The 18,194-nt window shown below is 40.7% G+C and overlaps 1 protein-coding gene and 1 long non-coding RNA gene across 3 annotated transcripts in view; one reads left to right on the top strand and one right to left on the bottom strand.

The window, feature by feature from the left end:
• LOC128141560 (uncharacterized) overlaps nt 1–2,882 on the bottom strand; it is a 56,660-nt gene extending 53,778 nt beyond the window's left edge. Inside the window, exon 1 of the long non-coding RNA XR_008235103.1 lies at nt 2,711–2,882. This is a non-coding gene — a long non-coding RNA (uncharacterized LOC128141560). The remainder of the gene's footprint in view (nt 1–2,710) is intronic.
• Nucleotides 2,883–8,011: 5,129 nt separating this feature from the next.
• EDN3 (endothelin 3) overlaps nt 8,012–18,194 on the top strand; it is a 36,348-nt gene continuing 26,165 nt past the window's right edge. Inside the window, exons 1-2 of one of the 2 annotated variants that reach the window (XM_052786362.1) lie at nt 8,012–8,427; nt 8,864–9,104. In XM_052786362.1, the coding sequence (XP_052642322.1) occupies nt 8,376–8,427; nt 8,864–9,104 (293 nt within the window). In that variant the 5' untranslated portion in view covers nt 8,012–8,375. The remainder of the gene's footprint in view (nt 8,428–8,863; nt 9,105–18,194) is intronic. The other variant, XM_052786353.1, reaches the window with a different exon arrangement.

Genomic DNA, 18,194 nt, shown 5'->3' with positions numbered 1-18,194 from the left:
GAAATAGTGTAATACCTAGGAAGCTCAAATGACAATCAACTAATCTGAACAGCCTGGTGCCTGGTTAGCAATTTGCTTTAAAGAAGCACTCAGAGGCAAAAAGCAGAAGCAAAATTCTAGCCATGCTAACTGTTAGAGTGATATACTTACCCTTGGCAAGAGATTAGCATCTCATTTTCTTCCTCTACCCTGTTTCTTTATTCCTTTTCTCTCCTTCCCCCATTAAGTCTCCTAGTGTATTTTTTTTACTTTTTGATTATTCCTCCTCCTTTTTCCTTTTGTTGTCTTTATAAAGAAAAGATACTTTTGTGAAAATCGAGTTAATGGATTTTCTCTTTTCCCCTTTCTTTACTTATTGTTTTTCCCTATTATCTTTCCTATTTTCCCACAAAACACTGCTACCTTCCCTGTCCGATTTTGGTTAATGCCCCAGTATTCTTCCCTAGCAGCTAGGGGGGAGCATTCTTTTGGCACCCACTCTTTTCTTATAATCTGATTTGCTAGCACTTGCTTTACCAGCCCTAATAAGGTAGAGTGAAAGGCAGTTGTGGAAAACATAAGACAGGGAAAAGCTACATCAGCTGCATTCAAAACTTAGATGCAGGTTGTACAGTGCCCTTACTCTTCCTCCACCTCTCTTCCTATCCTGATGTTTCAACCACAGAGAAGATAATATATGTAGTTCAATGTACAAAATGTACAGAACTCCTGCCATGTCTAAAGTACTGCATTGCTGTTATTCTCAGGCTTATGTTATTAAACTGAATGTGAGGTCAAGACCCTCCAGAATAAGTACAATCATGTCAATGAGGACAGCTAAATAGATTAAGAAATCCCATGTTACATTAGGCTTATGTTCATCTTGTAACTCTGTATGTTTATTTTGCAGACTTCTGCCTCTTCTGGAAAGGGCTGTTCTCTTTGAACCATCAAGAAGGATGCTGCCAATTCCAGTTCTTCCAAGAAATCAGACTAAACACAACATAGCCACAGACACGAATTTCATAACTATGACTACCTTGGATATCTGTGCCATCTGTTATTTACCAACAGCATCTCAAGCTGAAAACAACCTGGTAATCTGGATCTGAATGACAATTTTCTCTTTGCCATAAGATGTGCTAGGCCCGTAATGCACACCTAAATGGACTTTTAGAATGCACAAAAATAGCTGTGCACCCTTACATGCACTGCATAAAGGGTTAGAGCATAATGCATACACTTTGGCAATCCATGAGCGTCCTTAACCCCATTTAGTTAAACCTGCACCAGCCCTCGGCCATGCAACCTGCACAGATGATTCACAGTTGTTACCCCAGATTTCATGCTACAGCCCCCTGATCCCCATATACAGTCTTTCTAGATATTAGAATGATTTAACCTACTCAGCCTCTGCACCAAACCTGAATACTCCCAGAGGACTGAGAGTTAGATCACTCACAACATTGATGCCCAAATTGGCCTTGTCTTTGCATTCAGATTTTTTGCGTGATTTCATCCCAACAAATGGTCTGAAGAAAACCCGGAAGATTATAATATCATGCCATTGCAAAATGTAATGTATTCACAAAGCTAAGTTCAGTAACTAAAGGTTCAGGTTCAATCAAAGCTTATCAACAAAGCAAGCTGCTCTCAGAGGACTAGGTGTGAGCAGCGCTTGCAGTTTGTCATGTCACACTGTTTAAATAATACAAGTTCATTTTTCATTTTATTTTCCCTTTACTAGTTCATACAGGCAGACACTTGTTTATTTCTCTCTGAAAGTCTTTTCTTAGTGAGAGATAAGTTACTTGGGGAGAGGAAAGGCTATATATTCAAACATGGTGTCAAGGTTGTTGCTAGACTGATGAGTCTCAGCTGTAGATCCTCCAGGAAAAGAAACGGTCAGACCTGTACTTGTCTTTAAAATTGGATTTACCAAGAAGTTGCAATAAGGAGACGCTAACTTCATTAGTAGCTGGTAACTGCAACAGAACATTTATTTAAACCATCCTACGGCAGCACCAGAAACATTAATCTCTTACTAATGTTGTTAAGTACAAATTTGAAGAGGAGATTTGCCACAGAATAAAGGTAGTTATGACCAGCCTGTTTGGTTTTCATATAGGTGAATAAATTATTATCACACAGTATACTGACTGCTGCATGTACATTAACAGTCTTGTCCACCTGGGCACATCATATAAATTAGGGATATTTTATTCATGTGCACATTTTTTGCTACTCCACATTTTATTAAGCTTTGTTCCAGACTGCCCTTATTATGTAACAAGATAGGCTGTTACAAGACACCTGTCTCATCTACAGATTTGTAAAAAGATGTTCCTGCATGTCAGTGGTCCAACACAGCGTTTTTTAGATTTCTACAATCACTTGCATGTAACATCATGAAGCCACACAAAGAAAAAAGACCCCAAACCGCTTAGCTAGGCAAACAGGAATTGTGACCACACAAAAAGGCCAACCACTTCTGCAAAATCCATGCTCTTAATTAAATTCCAGCAGATGTTGTAAAGCTCCCTTCACAGCCAGAAGGGCTACGAACCACATGATTTGCAACACAAGCTTTAGGCTTTTATTCCACCCAAGCTGCTACATCTCTGGACAAAGGGAGCCATAAAAGTAGCATCATTATAGCGCCCCAGTACACTTCACATTGTTGCTCCATCCTGCTCCTAAGAGCACAGCAACGGCAATAGCAGACACTTACCTCTCCAGCAGTCCAGTGTATTCCTCTCTGCAGATTCTGCTCCAGACAGGACAGTCGATTCAGGGTTTCTGGTCCTTTGGCTGTCCAACAAATGCAAAAAATGCCCTCTTCAAAGGCATCCAGGCAAGCTTCAGCTCAGTGCACTCCAAGAAGGGGAGCTCTCGGGGAAGTGCTGTCAGAGAAGCACATGAATTTCATTTTTTGTATAATAGCCTGAGGGCCAGCCATAGTCTTCAGGACATACCTACTCTCTAGCCACCTTCCTCCAGCTTATCTTTACACCGCCCTTTCCTCCCAGGACTACAGATTTCCCCAGTCACTCACACTACAAACAACTGACCAGAAGTTTCCTACCAGGCCGCTGAGGAAGGAAAACCAGGCCAGAACCCAAATCTTTATATGTACACACTACTCCCTCCCTCTTCTCATCACCCTCCAGAATGGCTTCTGCCCAAAATGATTTGCTTTGGTACTTGTGTTTTCTTCCTCCTGCCAGTGCATGTCCAGAAACAAGCTGTCCCTCCCAAGTGGTCTGCCTCTCTGCCTTATTAATTTTTAATTGTGCTAAGTTCTTTTGGCAACACAGCCACCTCAGTTTTCCACCTCTAGCTTCTTATTTGCTGGCAGCTCTCCGTCCGTTCTTTACAAACACAAGAAGCGTTCACATTGATCATATTTTAATATGGAATTCTCTTTGTTCAGTAACATGCCTAAACCTGAATAAATGTTGAGGAAAAGAACTGTTTCACGTAATAATTATAGAAAATTCTCTGCCTGTAAAATCCTGTTATTTTCACAAAGACAGAGATTGTTTGGGTCCAGGAAGTGAGGTCAGGTTCAGATCCTGGGGTGAGTGGTGTGTAGTGATAATAACACTTAGGATTTTTGCGGCATTCCTTATCCAGAGATCTGAGACCTGTCTCCAGTATATTACAACAGCAGGATATGTTATCTTATGCAAACTCCTTCCTAAATTTCACAATAGCTGAAACAAGCAGGAATCATTAAATTTGTGTGCTATTGCTCTACTGCTATGAAGGCTGAAAAACAGCCATACAGTTCCTTTTTTTACTTTGCTTTTATCTAAATAAATTGTAATATGGTCAGAGCAGAGGCATTTGTCCTCTTTACTGTTTACCAAGTATCTACATTACTTTTAATGGTATATAAATATTAAAAATAATAAAAAGCATGGGAAAACAGAAATAGGTAACAGAACTCTCCTCCTTTAAACAAGTTACCCAACCGCAACCCCTACAAAATGCTCAGTTGCCCTTTTACTACATCTGGTTCAAAGGCCACTAAAAATGGGATTCTTCGCACTGACATCAAAGGGCTCTGAAGAGGGCTGTCTGTAACAGGAGGGGAGACAAGATTAACTTCAGCTTTCTGGCTATAGAACCCAAGCAAAAAGTAACAAATAATAATCAGAAGATAAGGTTTTCTTGAGAACCTACTGATTTCAGCACATTTTTTCAAACATCAGCTACCACCTATTAAGTTGCTTGCCTTGTGAGAGTGATGCAGTGTGCTATTAAATACACAGCATTTGCAGCTTAGTATGATCTTTTCTTCCAACAACACTGAAGAACACCATGATTAAGAAGGAAGCAAGAGAGTGGCAAAAGAGATATGAATGGTTTACAAATGTCATAAATAGATTGGTTGCCTTTACTTAGTATCATATCGGTATTGATCAGGCTTTCCTCTTGGCCTGCTATGAAACTCTAAGAATAGGTATCAGTGCCAAAAAATTCTCCACTGCTGCTGAAACCCTAGTGTACCTTTTAAATACAGACTTTATTACTAGTGTAAATATATCCTAGAAGGTTAGCTTTTTAAGTGGTTTCCCTCAGTAACCAACCTTATTTAAACACATCTGGAACCTCTTTATAACTCTTAACTATTTTGTGTAGTAACCTGTATGATGAAGGTTAAATGTTGTGGAATTACTGCTAGGGTCTCTGCTACAGAATTGCATGACTGTATTTATAAAGTACGGATACAAGGGGCAGAGAAGTACTAAACAAAACCAAGATTATGTTCCTAATTGAAACGGCAGTCCATGGTTTTCAAATATAAAATCTGGAATCTGAGCTTGCTTTTCTTAACATCATCTGTTTCAGCTGCTCCACATTCCAGGACTCCTTCAGCCTTGACCTCATCTCTGAGACATATTCTCCCTTCAGTAAATTAGAAGTTCTCAAATATACAGTATTTACACCCGGCAACAGGGTAGATCTGCTGATTGTCTTCCTTAAGCTGCTTGGGTGGCCCTAAGAATGAGGAAGTGTCCTAGCACAGGGGAATTCCCATTGTGTGTAGAGAGTATAGCTGGCTCTTACAGCACTGCTGTGCTGCTTCTGCACAAGGGCAGAAGGAGTATGTTGGAGGTGGGAAGATTAGAAGGCATAAAGAAAAGGATTAACTCCACACATTTAGTCCAGGGCTCTCAAGATTTTTGCAAAGTACCCATCCACCCTAAAGATCTTGAAATTGAAATAGAAAAAGGAACCTACAAAGTTAAAACAATTTTAAAGGAAAAACTGTAAAATAATATGAATTGGATCTCCAATCTATGCCAGTTACCTCAATAGATGCTACTCTTTTTTTTTTAACCAAATGAAAATATAATCCTTAAATAGATTTACAAAACCATTTTGCATCACATGTTAATATCACTGCCATTGATATCCAGACATCATTTATTACTACCCCAACTCAAAATGGGCCCTGGATTTTTAAAATTTAGTGGTTCATATTCGCTTAACCACCATTCTTGGTTTATGACTGCTATATTTATTAAATAGAAAGGTCTCAAGTCATTAGGTAATATGTGACACAAATAACTTGATAATCAATGTAAATGAGAATCAGGCCCACAATATCTAGAAGTATTAATTCCTTTGATAAGAGTCTCTTTCTTCCTGTAGAGTCTATATCTTATCTTATTCTAAAGCTTACATAAGGCCATTTGACCAAAACCTTGCCCTTCTCTAATTTCTGAACCCTGATACCTAATTTCAGAATATATTTTATTACTTCTTTTGTTTACACAGCACTCAGTATCAGTGCTGATATGGCCTCCCCTGGCTTTTCAGAGATTAAACAGCACATGGAAGAAAAAGTAGAGCAATGTAGAAGAGGCCTTCAAAATATCATTTAAAAAAACAGAACAATTTTTTGGGGGAAAATGTGGTTAAATCAATTCGCAACACATGACTTTTTTTGCCATAACAAACCTATACATATGATACAGTTATATAGCACTCATTTTAAACTTTTTGTTACTATAATAATCTTACATCATTATTAACAACAAAAAATGTGTTGCAATCAAGAAAATGAAATTCATAAATCAGAATTTGGACTCATGTAATTATTACTTATCACACCAGCAACATGTAAGCAGTACTTCCTACTCACTGCAGTGAAGAGTTCTGTTAAACAGTAACGGCACAATAAATCTCTATTTTTTTTCCTTTTTCAGTTAAGTTAAAATGCAATCATAAGCATTTGTCAAAATCAATCCTGTATCCAAGAGTATCAGAGTACAATATCTAGAACTTCCTGATTTGAAGCAATTAATTTTTCTACTCATATAAGAAATGGGAGTAACTTCGAAAACATTATTTTTTTCAAAGATATTTTGTCATGCTATTTTTCAAAATAGCAACAGCTATACAACTGTGAAGCCTAACTGTAACTCTGCTGATGCTTGGAGAACATAACTAATACACACAAACCCACAATCCAGCAAAGCAAACTATATAAACATTCAGGTCACTGCAGTTACTCATCCTTAAAGGTAAGCAAGCACTTACTTTCCTAGCTCAGGCATGAACTTCAATATAGTGCTAAGTTCAGTAATTTACACAGGATCTATTTTTCCCCCACTGTATTAGTTATGAGAACATTAGCAACTGCTGTGAAACTATTTAAAATTAGCAGAACTAAAATCAACAAGGTACTTTCACAGTTCTGTTTCAGTACTTGAATGTTGTCAATACCTGAGCAAACTTCTTGCAGCTACGTCCTCATGAACTGCGCTCACTGCAGAGGGTACAAACCTTAGAAATTTACTGAAATCTTGTCTTTTCTAACTGGGTTTTGGAGATAGAGTATGATTAATGTTTCTGACATTTCAATTCAATATTGCAAAGTCTCATCATTTGCACAAAACCGTGCAAAACAAAAGCAAGTTAAGTTTCCACAGAGAGCCATGGTCTCAGCAAAACTTGAGAAAAAGGAACTTTTTAGCTATTACCCTGTCTTTGATAACCACCGTGCTTTTGTTATTAGCTGGGAACATGGTCAACTAAAGTTCTCCCAGAAAACTCTCAATCTTTAGAAACTGACAAAAGGCGAGGTTTGACAAACTGACAAAACATGACACCTTAATGAGTATTTTTGGTAAGTGTTGTTACTGAATAGTCCACACCAAAAGCTGGAATCGGGGGCAGGGCTGGAGAAGAATGTGATGCAGTAGAGAATGGCATTCCTCCTTCATATAACATAACCTGAGCGATCCCGCAACTAGTTTTCTACTCACAAAACAGATTTTAGTCAGTACGTCAAATTGGCATGATACATAAAAGCAATTTTGGCAGCAGCTCTTTCTGTTAGTACTGAAACATTCTTAAATAAAACATCGTGTTTTGGTTTAAAATATCCACGACTAAATTTGCTAACCTTTCTCCACATACTACCTATGTCATGTTTCCTATAACAGGATATATTACACATACTACTGTAAGAAAAGCTATAGCTAATTCCCTTAAACCCTTACCTATTATCACTTAAGAGCTGATATTAGGATAGCAAATGGGGCCACACGCAGGGGTGTTTTTCTAGGCACAAGTGTCAAGTATTTCACGCAATACGAAATCCCCTTTTACCTTAGATTTTGCACTCTAGGTAGGTTTGTGGGCAAAGGGGCGTTCATCATTAACTGGGGAAAAAGAAAGCCTTAATGAATTGGTGACTTAATCTCACCTGGGAGATCACTGGCAGAGTCCCGGAAAAAAAAAAGCCCCAAACAATTCCCAAATCTGTAGCCCAGATTTGGGCCAAAACTCTGCGTTTTTACGGCACGCGCAAGCCCCTATCCTCTTGGAATTACACACAGCACAACAGGCTCAGCTCATTTAAGAGCGATGAACTCAGGCCAGCATTAGCAGTAACTACAAGGCCGCGCCTCCCGTTCCCGGGGAGGATGTGCTGCTTTATCCCTGCCTTTTACCTGCCGGGGTGGGAAGCGGGGGGCGGCCGGGGGCGGGGAGCGCGGCCCGCGCCCGCCCCGCGCCCCGGGGGAAGCAGGCAGCTGTCCGCGGGTGGGAGGCGTCTGCAGCTGGAAAACAGCAGCTCCGGTTTCTGATCAGATTTGGGGGTGGGGTGGGAGGTGTGTGTGGGAAAAGCCAAGCGATGGGTCTTCCCTTCTTTTGACAACACTCTCCCCTTCAGGACTAAGGCTGCGCTGGAGGAAAATAACTGCGAGGGAGAACCACTAATCACCTCCGTGTGGGAACTAACTCGGGGGAGCAGCGTGTGCCGCCAGCCCCAGGATATTCACTGCCTCCAACCTGAAGTGATTCCTCCTGGAACGGTTCAGTCGCCCCTGCAGTTCACCTTTGCCTGCAGTTAACGAGCGTGCAATTTGGGTTTAATGGAGCTGGGTTTATTGTTCCTCTTTGGACTTACAATTACGTCGACTGCAGGTAACGTGAATTTCTTTCTTTCTTTGCCACTTCCACGCATGCACACAAAGAAAGGCTGGGTTTGGTTGTTTGTTTGGTTTTTTGGTTTTTTTTTTTCTCCTTCCAAAAGGCTGTAAGCAATAGCCCACTCCGATGCGCGGTAAATAACTAGACGCCAAAGGGGGCACTCGGCCGTACGTAGGTTTAAACGAAAAACACTCCCTAGCGATGCACCGCCCGCCTGCGGGGGCTACGGGGTGCACCCCACCACGCTGCAGTAAATACAAACATAACGGTGCTTTTAACAGCCCGGAAACTTCTCCGGGACCGGTGATGGTTCGGCTCCTGTTACAAAAGGCCCTGGGGGAGGGGGGGTCCTCCCCGGGCGGGGGGGCAGGGGCGCTGGGCTGGCGCGGGGGGAGCTGAGCGCTGCTCTTGCCTTCTTCCCGCGGTGCAGGGTCCGCGCTGCCCCGGCCTCGCTCCCTGCCGCTGCCGGCCGGCGGCGAGCCGCGCTCGGCGGCGCTGGGGCAGAAGGAGCGGGAGGAGAGCGAAGCGGCGGCGGCTCCGGCCGGCGGCAGGGCCAAGGTGGACGGCGGGGGGCTGCGGCGCCGAGCCCGGCGCTGCACTTGCTACACCTACAAGGACAAGGAGTGCGTCTACTACTGCCACCTCGACATCATCTGGATCAACACCCCCGAGTGAGTGAGGGCGGGCGGGGGAGGGGGGCGCGAAATGGCGGGCCGGGATGCGAAGGGCGCGACCCTGGCGGGCAGGGGGAGGCGGGGGGGGGAGGGTTCGCCCCCGGGGGACTCCCGAGGGAGAGCCCGGACGGGGCTGCCCCCCCCCATGCCGGGGTCAGGGCGGGACGCGAGGAGGCCGCCGTGCCCGCCAGGTAGCCCGGGTTCCGCTGCCGGGGCAGGCTCTGCCGGCGGGGCCTCCCGAGCCCCCGGGGAGCGGAGCGGAGCCCGGCGGGGCGCGCCGCCCCCTCGCCGCCTTGACACCTGCCGGCCTTCGCCCGGGCGGAGGGACGGAGGGACGTCGGCGAGGCAAAGGGAGCCTTGGGCGAGCGCCCGCGGTCCCAGCCGGCGCAGTGCGGGCCGCCCCCGGGTACCCGCGCACAGGCGGGCGTCGGGGCCACGGCGGGACGCGCGTACCGTGCTGTGCGCAGCACGCGTGTGCTGCCTGTCGCCCGAGTGAGGTTAGTCACGGGGGAAAAAGGAGCTGTTCTGCAGGGGAAATCTGTTTCTAATAAACCACTCACTGGGAAAGGAAGAATAGTGCGTGTGTGTGTGTGAACACAACTGTGCTGGTTTTGATAAAAATTTATGTGGAAAAATACTTTGATGTTAAAATAGTAATTTTTGAAAAACTCAATGTACCAGATTTAAGATGTTACAAAAGGACGTCTTTTACAGCTATGTTTTATGGGAATGGCAAACACAAGTTTTTGTTTCAGCTCATAATAAAAACAGTATTTGAAAACATGTCCCATGAATTGGAAATGCTGAGTTTCACACAGGTCAGTGGGGGTGGAGCACTTATGCAGAAAAACAGGGTCTGGTACTAACAGCACTTAATGAAAAGAAATCATCCAGGAAGAGTGACACTGTGCCTACATCCTAAAGGTTAGAGGCCTCCTTTTCCTACACCATTGTATATATCCTGTCTCTCTGAGTAACTAAAACAGTCTTAAGGATTTGTAAAGGTTTTCATAGGCTAATAGGTTTCAGTCCCGTAGCAACCACAGCAGTCAGTTCCTTAAAAAATAATCAGGAGATGAGATGAATCTAAAACCAGATTTCTTTTGGTGTACTTCAAGAATTAAAGATCTTCAGACTGTATGACTGTGAACTTCTATACACACCATCACGTGCTCCACTGACTACAGTTTGGGAACAGTTGTACTAACTCGGATCTGCCTTTGAATCAATTGCAAAGCTTTTAATTAGATTAAAATAACAAAAGGAATAGAACATTAGAAAGTAGCGGTAAAATAGGTTAAGTCAAATGGGGTTTAGGGCGCTTCATTTGTAAATTCACGTGTGTGTCCTGGCTAGAGGCCATGTCTGATGACAAGTCTTTTGAACTTCTACCAACCTGTAAGTATCATGTATTCACACAAGTCACTCAGTTCTTTGAGTTCCATACTTGCACTAATCCACCCCAGGATTACTTAGAATTTTTTAGCCAAATATTTATGACTCAGTATATTTAAGTCAGAGCTCAGCAGTGAAAACAGGGGAACGACATTCCTTTTCCCATACACACTGAATAAACAGAATTCTGCTAATTTTACCCCCCCCCCCTTTTTTTTTAGGATATCCTGTTTTAAGTCTCCAGGAATTATAATTTTTATTCTAGTGGGAAAAGTATATAGTGTGCATTAATTCAGTGATGCGGAGAATTTTTTCCTACCTGGAAGTTTTGTGCAAACATCACCAAAGAACAAAAAAATAGAGCATAAAGATATATAACATTTTCATGATACCTATAGCATGAGCAATGAAGTATGTATAATAATCCAAATATTAAACATTTGGGGCTATAAGTCTCTGCTTTCTTAACTGAAGTCAGTTGTACATAAAATAACAGCAAATCTCTCAGATATGTAAAGTCTACTCCCACTTTCCAGTGTATAGGTTAGCCTGTAATGATTTGATGTGACATCTAGGAAGTTCTGATTCTTATCACACTTAATTTTAATGCCATGTGACTGGACGTTTCTGTGGAAGCGATAGAATGAATGTATTCAATTTCAATATTAAATTTGATTGTTAAATATTCACATAGAATGATATGTTTTAGCTACTGTGCTCCAAAGACATGAACCTGTATAACCTAATAACACTGTTGGAACTAGGTTAATCAGGATGCTAGGGGCCCTCTGGGGTTGATAAATAGTGAGTGGATAATGGTGGGAAGTAGGGGAATTAGTCCCGTAGGAACTGAGTTTTCTGGAACCTGAAGTGCTCATTAGAATTGGAGAATGGAGGTCTTCTCAAAGTTGGCTGGCTGCAGTGTCTAGAGAATGGTGTACTTTGGCTGGAAGAGCCAGGTGTCTGAACTGGGCTGCTTTGCTGTCCTGCTCCTCTAGCTGTTTCTTGAGACTTGCCTGGTCTGAGCCAGCAAGGTGAGCGATGAAAGGAAAAGATCTGTTTACAGGTGAGGTAGGTGTACAAATCTCCCTCTAAGCTGAAAGAACACAATCTCGATTCTCAAAAATCCTAGGATTCTTCCTAGGAATGCTTCTGTATATGAGGGCAGAGGTAATCACCGAAATAAGCATGTATGAGGATATTAGACATTTTGGACCGCATTCAGTGCAACAGAAGCAGGATTAAGATTTCATGTCACACATCTGAATGAACAGGCGCTAATTCTGGCCTGGTGTCCTACACGGAACAATGTCACAGTAAGTCAAAAGGTACTTCTGGAAGTGAATGAGAGAAATCAGGCCTGCTTGTGCAATTTAGTATCCCAAGAAAGTTATGCTACTTATTTTAAATGGAAGTAACCACTGGATCTGTACAGACTGGCTGTTTGTAAATGGGGCTTTTACGTTGCTGTTGTACGGATGTCGTTGAAAGTTTTTGTATTTACTAAAAATTTGGCTCAAATGCAACTTTGAGGACCATACACAATGGGAGGCCAGAAAGATGGTGTTAAAGATTGGGGAAGTTTTCCTGACATCTGCTGATTCTTATCTTTTTCCTGCTTATGTACTTAGCACATCTTTTTTGGTTTTATTTCCTACATCAAACACTATAATTGCTTTTTATTCTTTTCTTATTTCCCCTGACTTATGTCCTTCACTTTATTATTTCTTATTTCTGTCACAAATTCCTTAATGTTTTCTGTTTCCAGGTTACTCTCTTCTCCATACTTCAAAGACAAACTTTACCTCCTCCTCTGGTTTCTTCCCCTTGCATTTCCCAACAGAAGATGCCCTTAAGCATTGTTGTAACATATTCAAAACAAATCTTGGTCATGGCCTCTCCTTTTCTGGAAAAGTGGTTAAAGTTTTTACTAAAACTGTTGGAGGCAGAGTGATGATAGAAGGTCTATTTCTATCCTTGCTGAGAAACCACTTAGCTCAGCAGGGTGACAGCTGTAGAAAAGCACAAAATTGCAGAATATGTAGCCTCTGACTCTCTGCAGCTATTGCCAATTAAATGAGAAATTATGTCTGCACATGCTTGAGTATTGCTTTATACTTGCCCGTGAACCACTGCTGTTAGTCCAGACCACTAAGTGCACCAGTGTTATTTTGACATAGTAAGTCTTTTATGCTGGGAGCAGTGAGAGCCTTAAGTAGAAAAGAAGATGACCTAAAGAAAGTCAGGTAAGTCAGAACAGAATAATGCAATTATATGGTGTAGACAAAGGTTGCATAACAAAGATAATTAAAAGCTGGTAAATTGTTCTCACTGATAAGATTGATTACTCAGGAATTAGTTTGCAATGTGTTTTTTTGTCAAGTGATTAATTATGCTTATCTTGATCTATAGCTACTGACATATTTTAAAGAAGAAAGAATGAATTGTCTTTTAAACAGTACCCACTGATGTAATACAGCCACAACCTGATGCCTAATTCTGTAAGTTAAAGAAGAAAATACAGGCAAGACTTCTTCTAGATCTGCACTTCTTCAAAGGGGTCCGATATTTCAGTATGAACTGAGCTTATGCATCAGACAGCAAAATGTGGTTCAATTAATGACATTAATGTTGCTGCGTGAAGCTTTAGAGGTGCTCAGAATGATTAGTGAAAAATTAAAAGGTGACAGCTATAAGAAGGTGATACTATCATGAGGACAAAATATCAGATACTCAAGCAGTCTTCAGTTCTGAAATAAAAGCATAATGAGAATTTATGGCAATAATCCAGACGCTTTCAAAGGAGAATTAGTGTAGATCCACAATGGTAAAGTTATTTCCTCACTCAAACTAAGCACCAAAAATAATCATTTCTTGAAGTGTCTAAATCAAAGCAAAAGTGGTTGTTTTTTTCTAGATGACATGGCTTATTTCAGTATTCGCCATTGTGCTCAAGAGGAGTAGCTGAATGAAATCTTTGACCATGTTACAAAGACCAGCTTACATGATGATCTATGAGTTCTGTCTGCCAATTACATGAATTTCTGAATCAGTAGAATTGAGTGGACAAAGTGAAAGGAAGAATTTGATCTAACATCTTTGTGTTTGTGGCTCTGATCCTCTGTACTTAGACGTGTTCTGTTTCCTCAGTAGAAGGACAAGGGCATGCACTGACTTGTAGTCTGTTGCTTTGCTCTGTGGGATATATTGGTAGAGGATGTGGTGAGTGTTTCACAGTGTGTGGTTACATAGTGACACTACAATGAAGTGGTGTTTTGTCACTTTAATAAAGAAGAAATTTGTCTCTGTAACATATGCAAGTCAGATATTCCTAAGTGGCCATCAAAATTTAGCACTAGGTTGACTCCAGATAGTTCCCCTGTAGAAAGCTGTTCTCCTGACCTAATGTGACCACCTGTTGGGGTGAGAAAGGCTCTTCATATGCTTTCATTTTTTTGGTCTTTCCTGAAAGAGCTGAGAAATGCAGTCTGTTAGGGGTCCAGGACGTGCCAGAAGCTAAACAGACAACAGCAGCTGATTCCACATACCATCAGCTCTCTCTACAGTTATAAGTTAATGATCTTTGCTCACTACTGGCTTAGGTCACCATCAGAAAATCAACTTAGAATGGAAACAGTTTGTACCCTATCATCGCTTCACTCATAGTTTTGCTCATATATACAGAGGAAGCGATGTCCTGGGATGTTGTTACAGAAGAGAAGACTTAAGACAACCAGTTGGATACTCTTGTTCTAACTGTATGCTCTGCTGGCTAACTTTTCCTTCATAACATTTTTTTGTTACATTCATCTCATTGATGATTGAATTTTGTTGAACAGAAGCCCACATAATTTAAAATGCTTTTCATCCTTATGGATATTAAGTGGTATTATAAAGTATTACAGTTACCCATTTTTTGAGGATTATCTTCAGCATTAGGTAAGTATAGATGATGTCCTGTATATTACTGGGAATAAAATCACACAGCTAAAGATCTCTTGTTCAGCAAAACAATTAAGCATGTGCTTATAATCTTAATAGATCAGACTGAAAATATCTGCTAGCCAAAGGCATGATGATAAAACAGTGGCTGCAAGCCAGGCAGTTCAAATAAGGAAGCTGATCTATTGGTTAAACAGTGTGCGAGGTTAACCATCAGAACCAAGTGCCAAAAGTGAACTAATGAATCTGCTGTTGAGTTGATTTTATTTTTCTGAATGAATTTTGCCCTGCATTTTGCAGACTTTACTATCCACATGTTCACTGAAATCCAGTTGTCTTACATGTGTGGATGTTACCAAGATTAGACTACATATACACACTGTATGTCCTAATGTAGCCTGAATATTGAAGGATAAAAAGAAGAATCTTAACAAGGTAGTAACAATTGAAATAACTAAAGCTGTAGAATCTATGGTCATACTCACTGGTAGAAAAAATACCAGGTATAAAGCAGATAATCTTCCTTATCTCCATCAATTCCTTTTAACTTTTTCTTTTTTTTTTTTAATTACAAATTTTTTGTGAAAATTTAAATGACGGATTGTAAATATCTCTAATCCTAAAAACTGGAGAATCTTTGGTGTTAAAAAGCTGCACAAATCTTCACATCAAATGGAGAGTATTTCAAATAGATTTATTGAACACAGTAACAGGCTTCTGCTGTTATTGTTATGTTTTATCACTGACAAACTGATTTGATTTTTAGGCCTGTTACTCACAGTTATTCTTGCATATTTACATCATCACACTTGCAGTGTTTTACTGTCTGAAACGTGCACAGCTTGCATGCCCTCCACAGTCTAAAAGTAGAATATATCCTCTTAGTCCTCCTGTAAAGCTTATTTACAGTACTCATAGTATTGATGTTTTAACAGCAGTATTCTTGGAAAGACTTGAAATGATTTGACTTTGCAGACTGAAATCCCATGTCACCACAGGAGCTGGCCCTGCAGAAGATGGGGTCAGGGATGAGACACACTAGTAGCCAGTGCTTTGAAATTTCACTATTGCTGCTCATGTTGGTCTAATTCTAAGAATAAACAGTCTCGAGGGCTGTCAAACCACAGTCACTTTCATCAGTCTTAAATTGTAACACCATGTGTTTATTTTCCCCCAGGTTTTTGTTTTATTTGTTTTTAAACCAGCAGTGGATTTTGAACTATACACACTGTAGAGAGTGGTAGAAACATGCATTAGAGTGTGTGTTCTTTGTGTGGACTGGTATGGTGGCTTCAGAAGCTAGCAATAAGTACTCTGAATTTTAGTTTGAAAAAGCTACCATTTAACACTTAATTTGATTCTTCCTTTCATCCATATTTTCCAGCTGCTCTGCCTTTTGGGATTTACCTCAGTGTATTTGTGTTAGAACCAGCCCACTTACTAGTAATACTCCCTGCCAGTCAGAGGAAGAAAAAGGAATAATGGGAGTTTGGGCCTCAGAGACAGAAAATCCTGCGTAGGATTTTATTTATTTAAACTAACAATCACATACCTTGCCACAAAACTGGGTGCAGATTAGGATTGGTATGAGGTACTGAAGGATATGAGCAGTGTTGTTTTGAGACAGGTATTTCTGTGAAACAAGAGCTCAGTTTATGAGGTCAGGTGAGCTCTACCCAGCCTCTCTGGGTATTTGAGGTGTTAATGGAAAAATACCGCCCCTGCCCCCCACTTGCTTCGTATTGCTTACCTCCAGAAACATAACCCAGCTTTTCACTCAACAACTCAGATATTTTTCTGATCGTATTTGAAACAGAAAATACATAACATCCTTTTGACAGCTACAGGAGGAGGATGACTAGTGATAAAAAACCTTCAGATTTTCTCACAGTACTTAACTTGGGTGCTGTGAAGTCCCAGTAGGAGGGAAATCAAAGAACTCACATGGTCAGGGAAACTGGATGATGAAGCAGATAGGTAATAAGCTAAGGATTGCACACAAGTTAGCTATAACTAATTAACTAACTTGGGGTCCTCACAAATTAGCAAGTACTACTTAAAGAATAAGACTGAAAAAAAAAAAAGTGAAGGTTAAACCAAATCTAGTAAGATCATGGAGGTACGTCTTTTTGGATAACCGTAGCCTATTATGTATCTAGGAACACTGACTGCTACTAAATTGAGGATGTGGAAAATAAAGGTGTGGCTATAAAGAATAAAAGTTTGTTTCCCCTGAAAATAATTTGAACTGCAAAAAGCTACTTGGAAAAAGTACAGCTTCTGTGAATGGAGCATGTGGTTAGGAGGACAGAAGACCAAGAAGTCAGGCACTTCTTTGAAGAAGATGTTTTACTTCTTAAATGATGATGATGAGAAGGGAGGGATAATATGGGAGGTACACCTATTGTGAACTACTCTGTTAAAAAGTATGTCTGTTACAGAAAGAGTTGGAGCCAACTTTCAGAGCAGCCACTGATCTCTTCATCTACAGAGCTACACAATATTACTGCAATAGCTTTATATGAAAGTATACACAGAAATATCTGTTATTTCCCCCAAGCATCTTTCATTCTGGAGACATTTTGTTTCACTTGGAGGATGTTAAGTTTTGCTTCCTTTCCATGTTCTTTGTTCTCAGTGGTCCTGACAGGGATCTCACACATTTTAAGATTGTCTGAAAACACTGGAGACTGCTGGGAGCCTTGCTGGCCTGGGTGTCTGCCAGAAAATATATTGCTGAATACTGAAATCAGAGCATCTAAGATGATTGCTGCAACCCCCTCATCCCTTTGTTTTGGCTGAAACCCTCAAGTGCCCTGGAGGTATCTACTGTGTTTAAGTGGCTGGGAAAGTAGAAAATAATAGCAGCTCATAGGTCAATTATAATATAGCATGAGAAACTCAGCCACATGTTATAAAAATTAAAATAAACCAATTGGATTTTTCTGCCTGAATTCTGAATGTTCACTATAGTATAAATGAGGGACAGCAGGACTTGGGCAAATCATACTTCCCAGTTAGACTTGAAGGTAGTAGTCATTCAACGGGCAGTTTTTTTCTGGGGGAAATTTTCACTGATATCACTGGTTCCAAATGGCTGTTTCATTATTACTCAGTACTTCTTGTCTTTTTCAACAAATAAATGCCTATCTCTGTTAACTTAATGGCAAAAACTTGCTTCAAGAGCTAGCTGACTTTTAGGGGGAGAGCTTATATGACTGTTTTGTGGACACAAAACACAGAAATAATCTAGATTATTTCAGCATCTGAGTATCCAATCTGCATATCTATACTTTTTTATTTAAAAATTCTAGGAGAAACATTGGCTGACCTAAAGATTGCTGTGTTCCTTCCATTGCAGAAATCAAAAGTATGTTTCAAGTGACAAGAGCACACTGTGTTTTGATTAGCTTTGTGCTGCTCTATATTATACACAGAATTATCTTCAGATAACAGATCTGTTGCACTGACTAATCATAATTTCATCATATGGATAATTCCAGGTACTGGAGAATTGTGTTAGCATCTTCTTTTTTTGCATATAGAATAAAGAACAAATAGCTTATACTGAAGAAGAAACTATTTCCTTAAACTCAGACCTTCTGTAATTTAGAAAGTGCTTTAAAACTGAGCATGCAGACTTTTATGCACCCACTCCCTGGCTGCAGTAATCATACTGGTAACTGAACTCTACAAAAGAGGGTCACTTCCACATAAATCTCAGGTTTGTATGTTGCCACACAGATACCA

This window comes from Harpia harpyja, chromosome 1 (genome assembly GCF_026419915.1).
Source record: "Harpia harpyja isolate bHarHar1 chromosome 1, bHarHar1 primary haplotype, whole genome shotgun sequence".
Lineage (NCBI taxonomy): Eukaryota > Metazoa > Chordata > Aves > Accipitriformes > Accipitridae > Harpia > Harpia harpyja.
The sequence above is the reverse complement of the archived record's forward strand: the minus strand, read 5'-3'. Positions and strand labels throughout refer to the sequence as shown.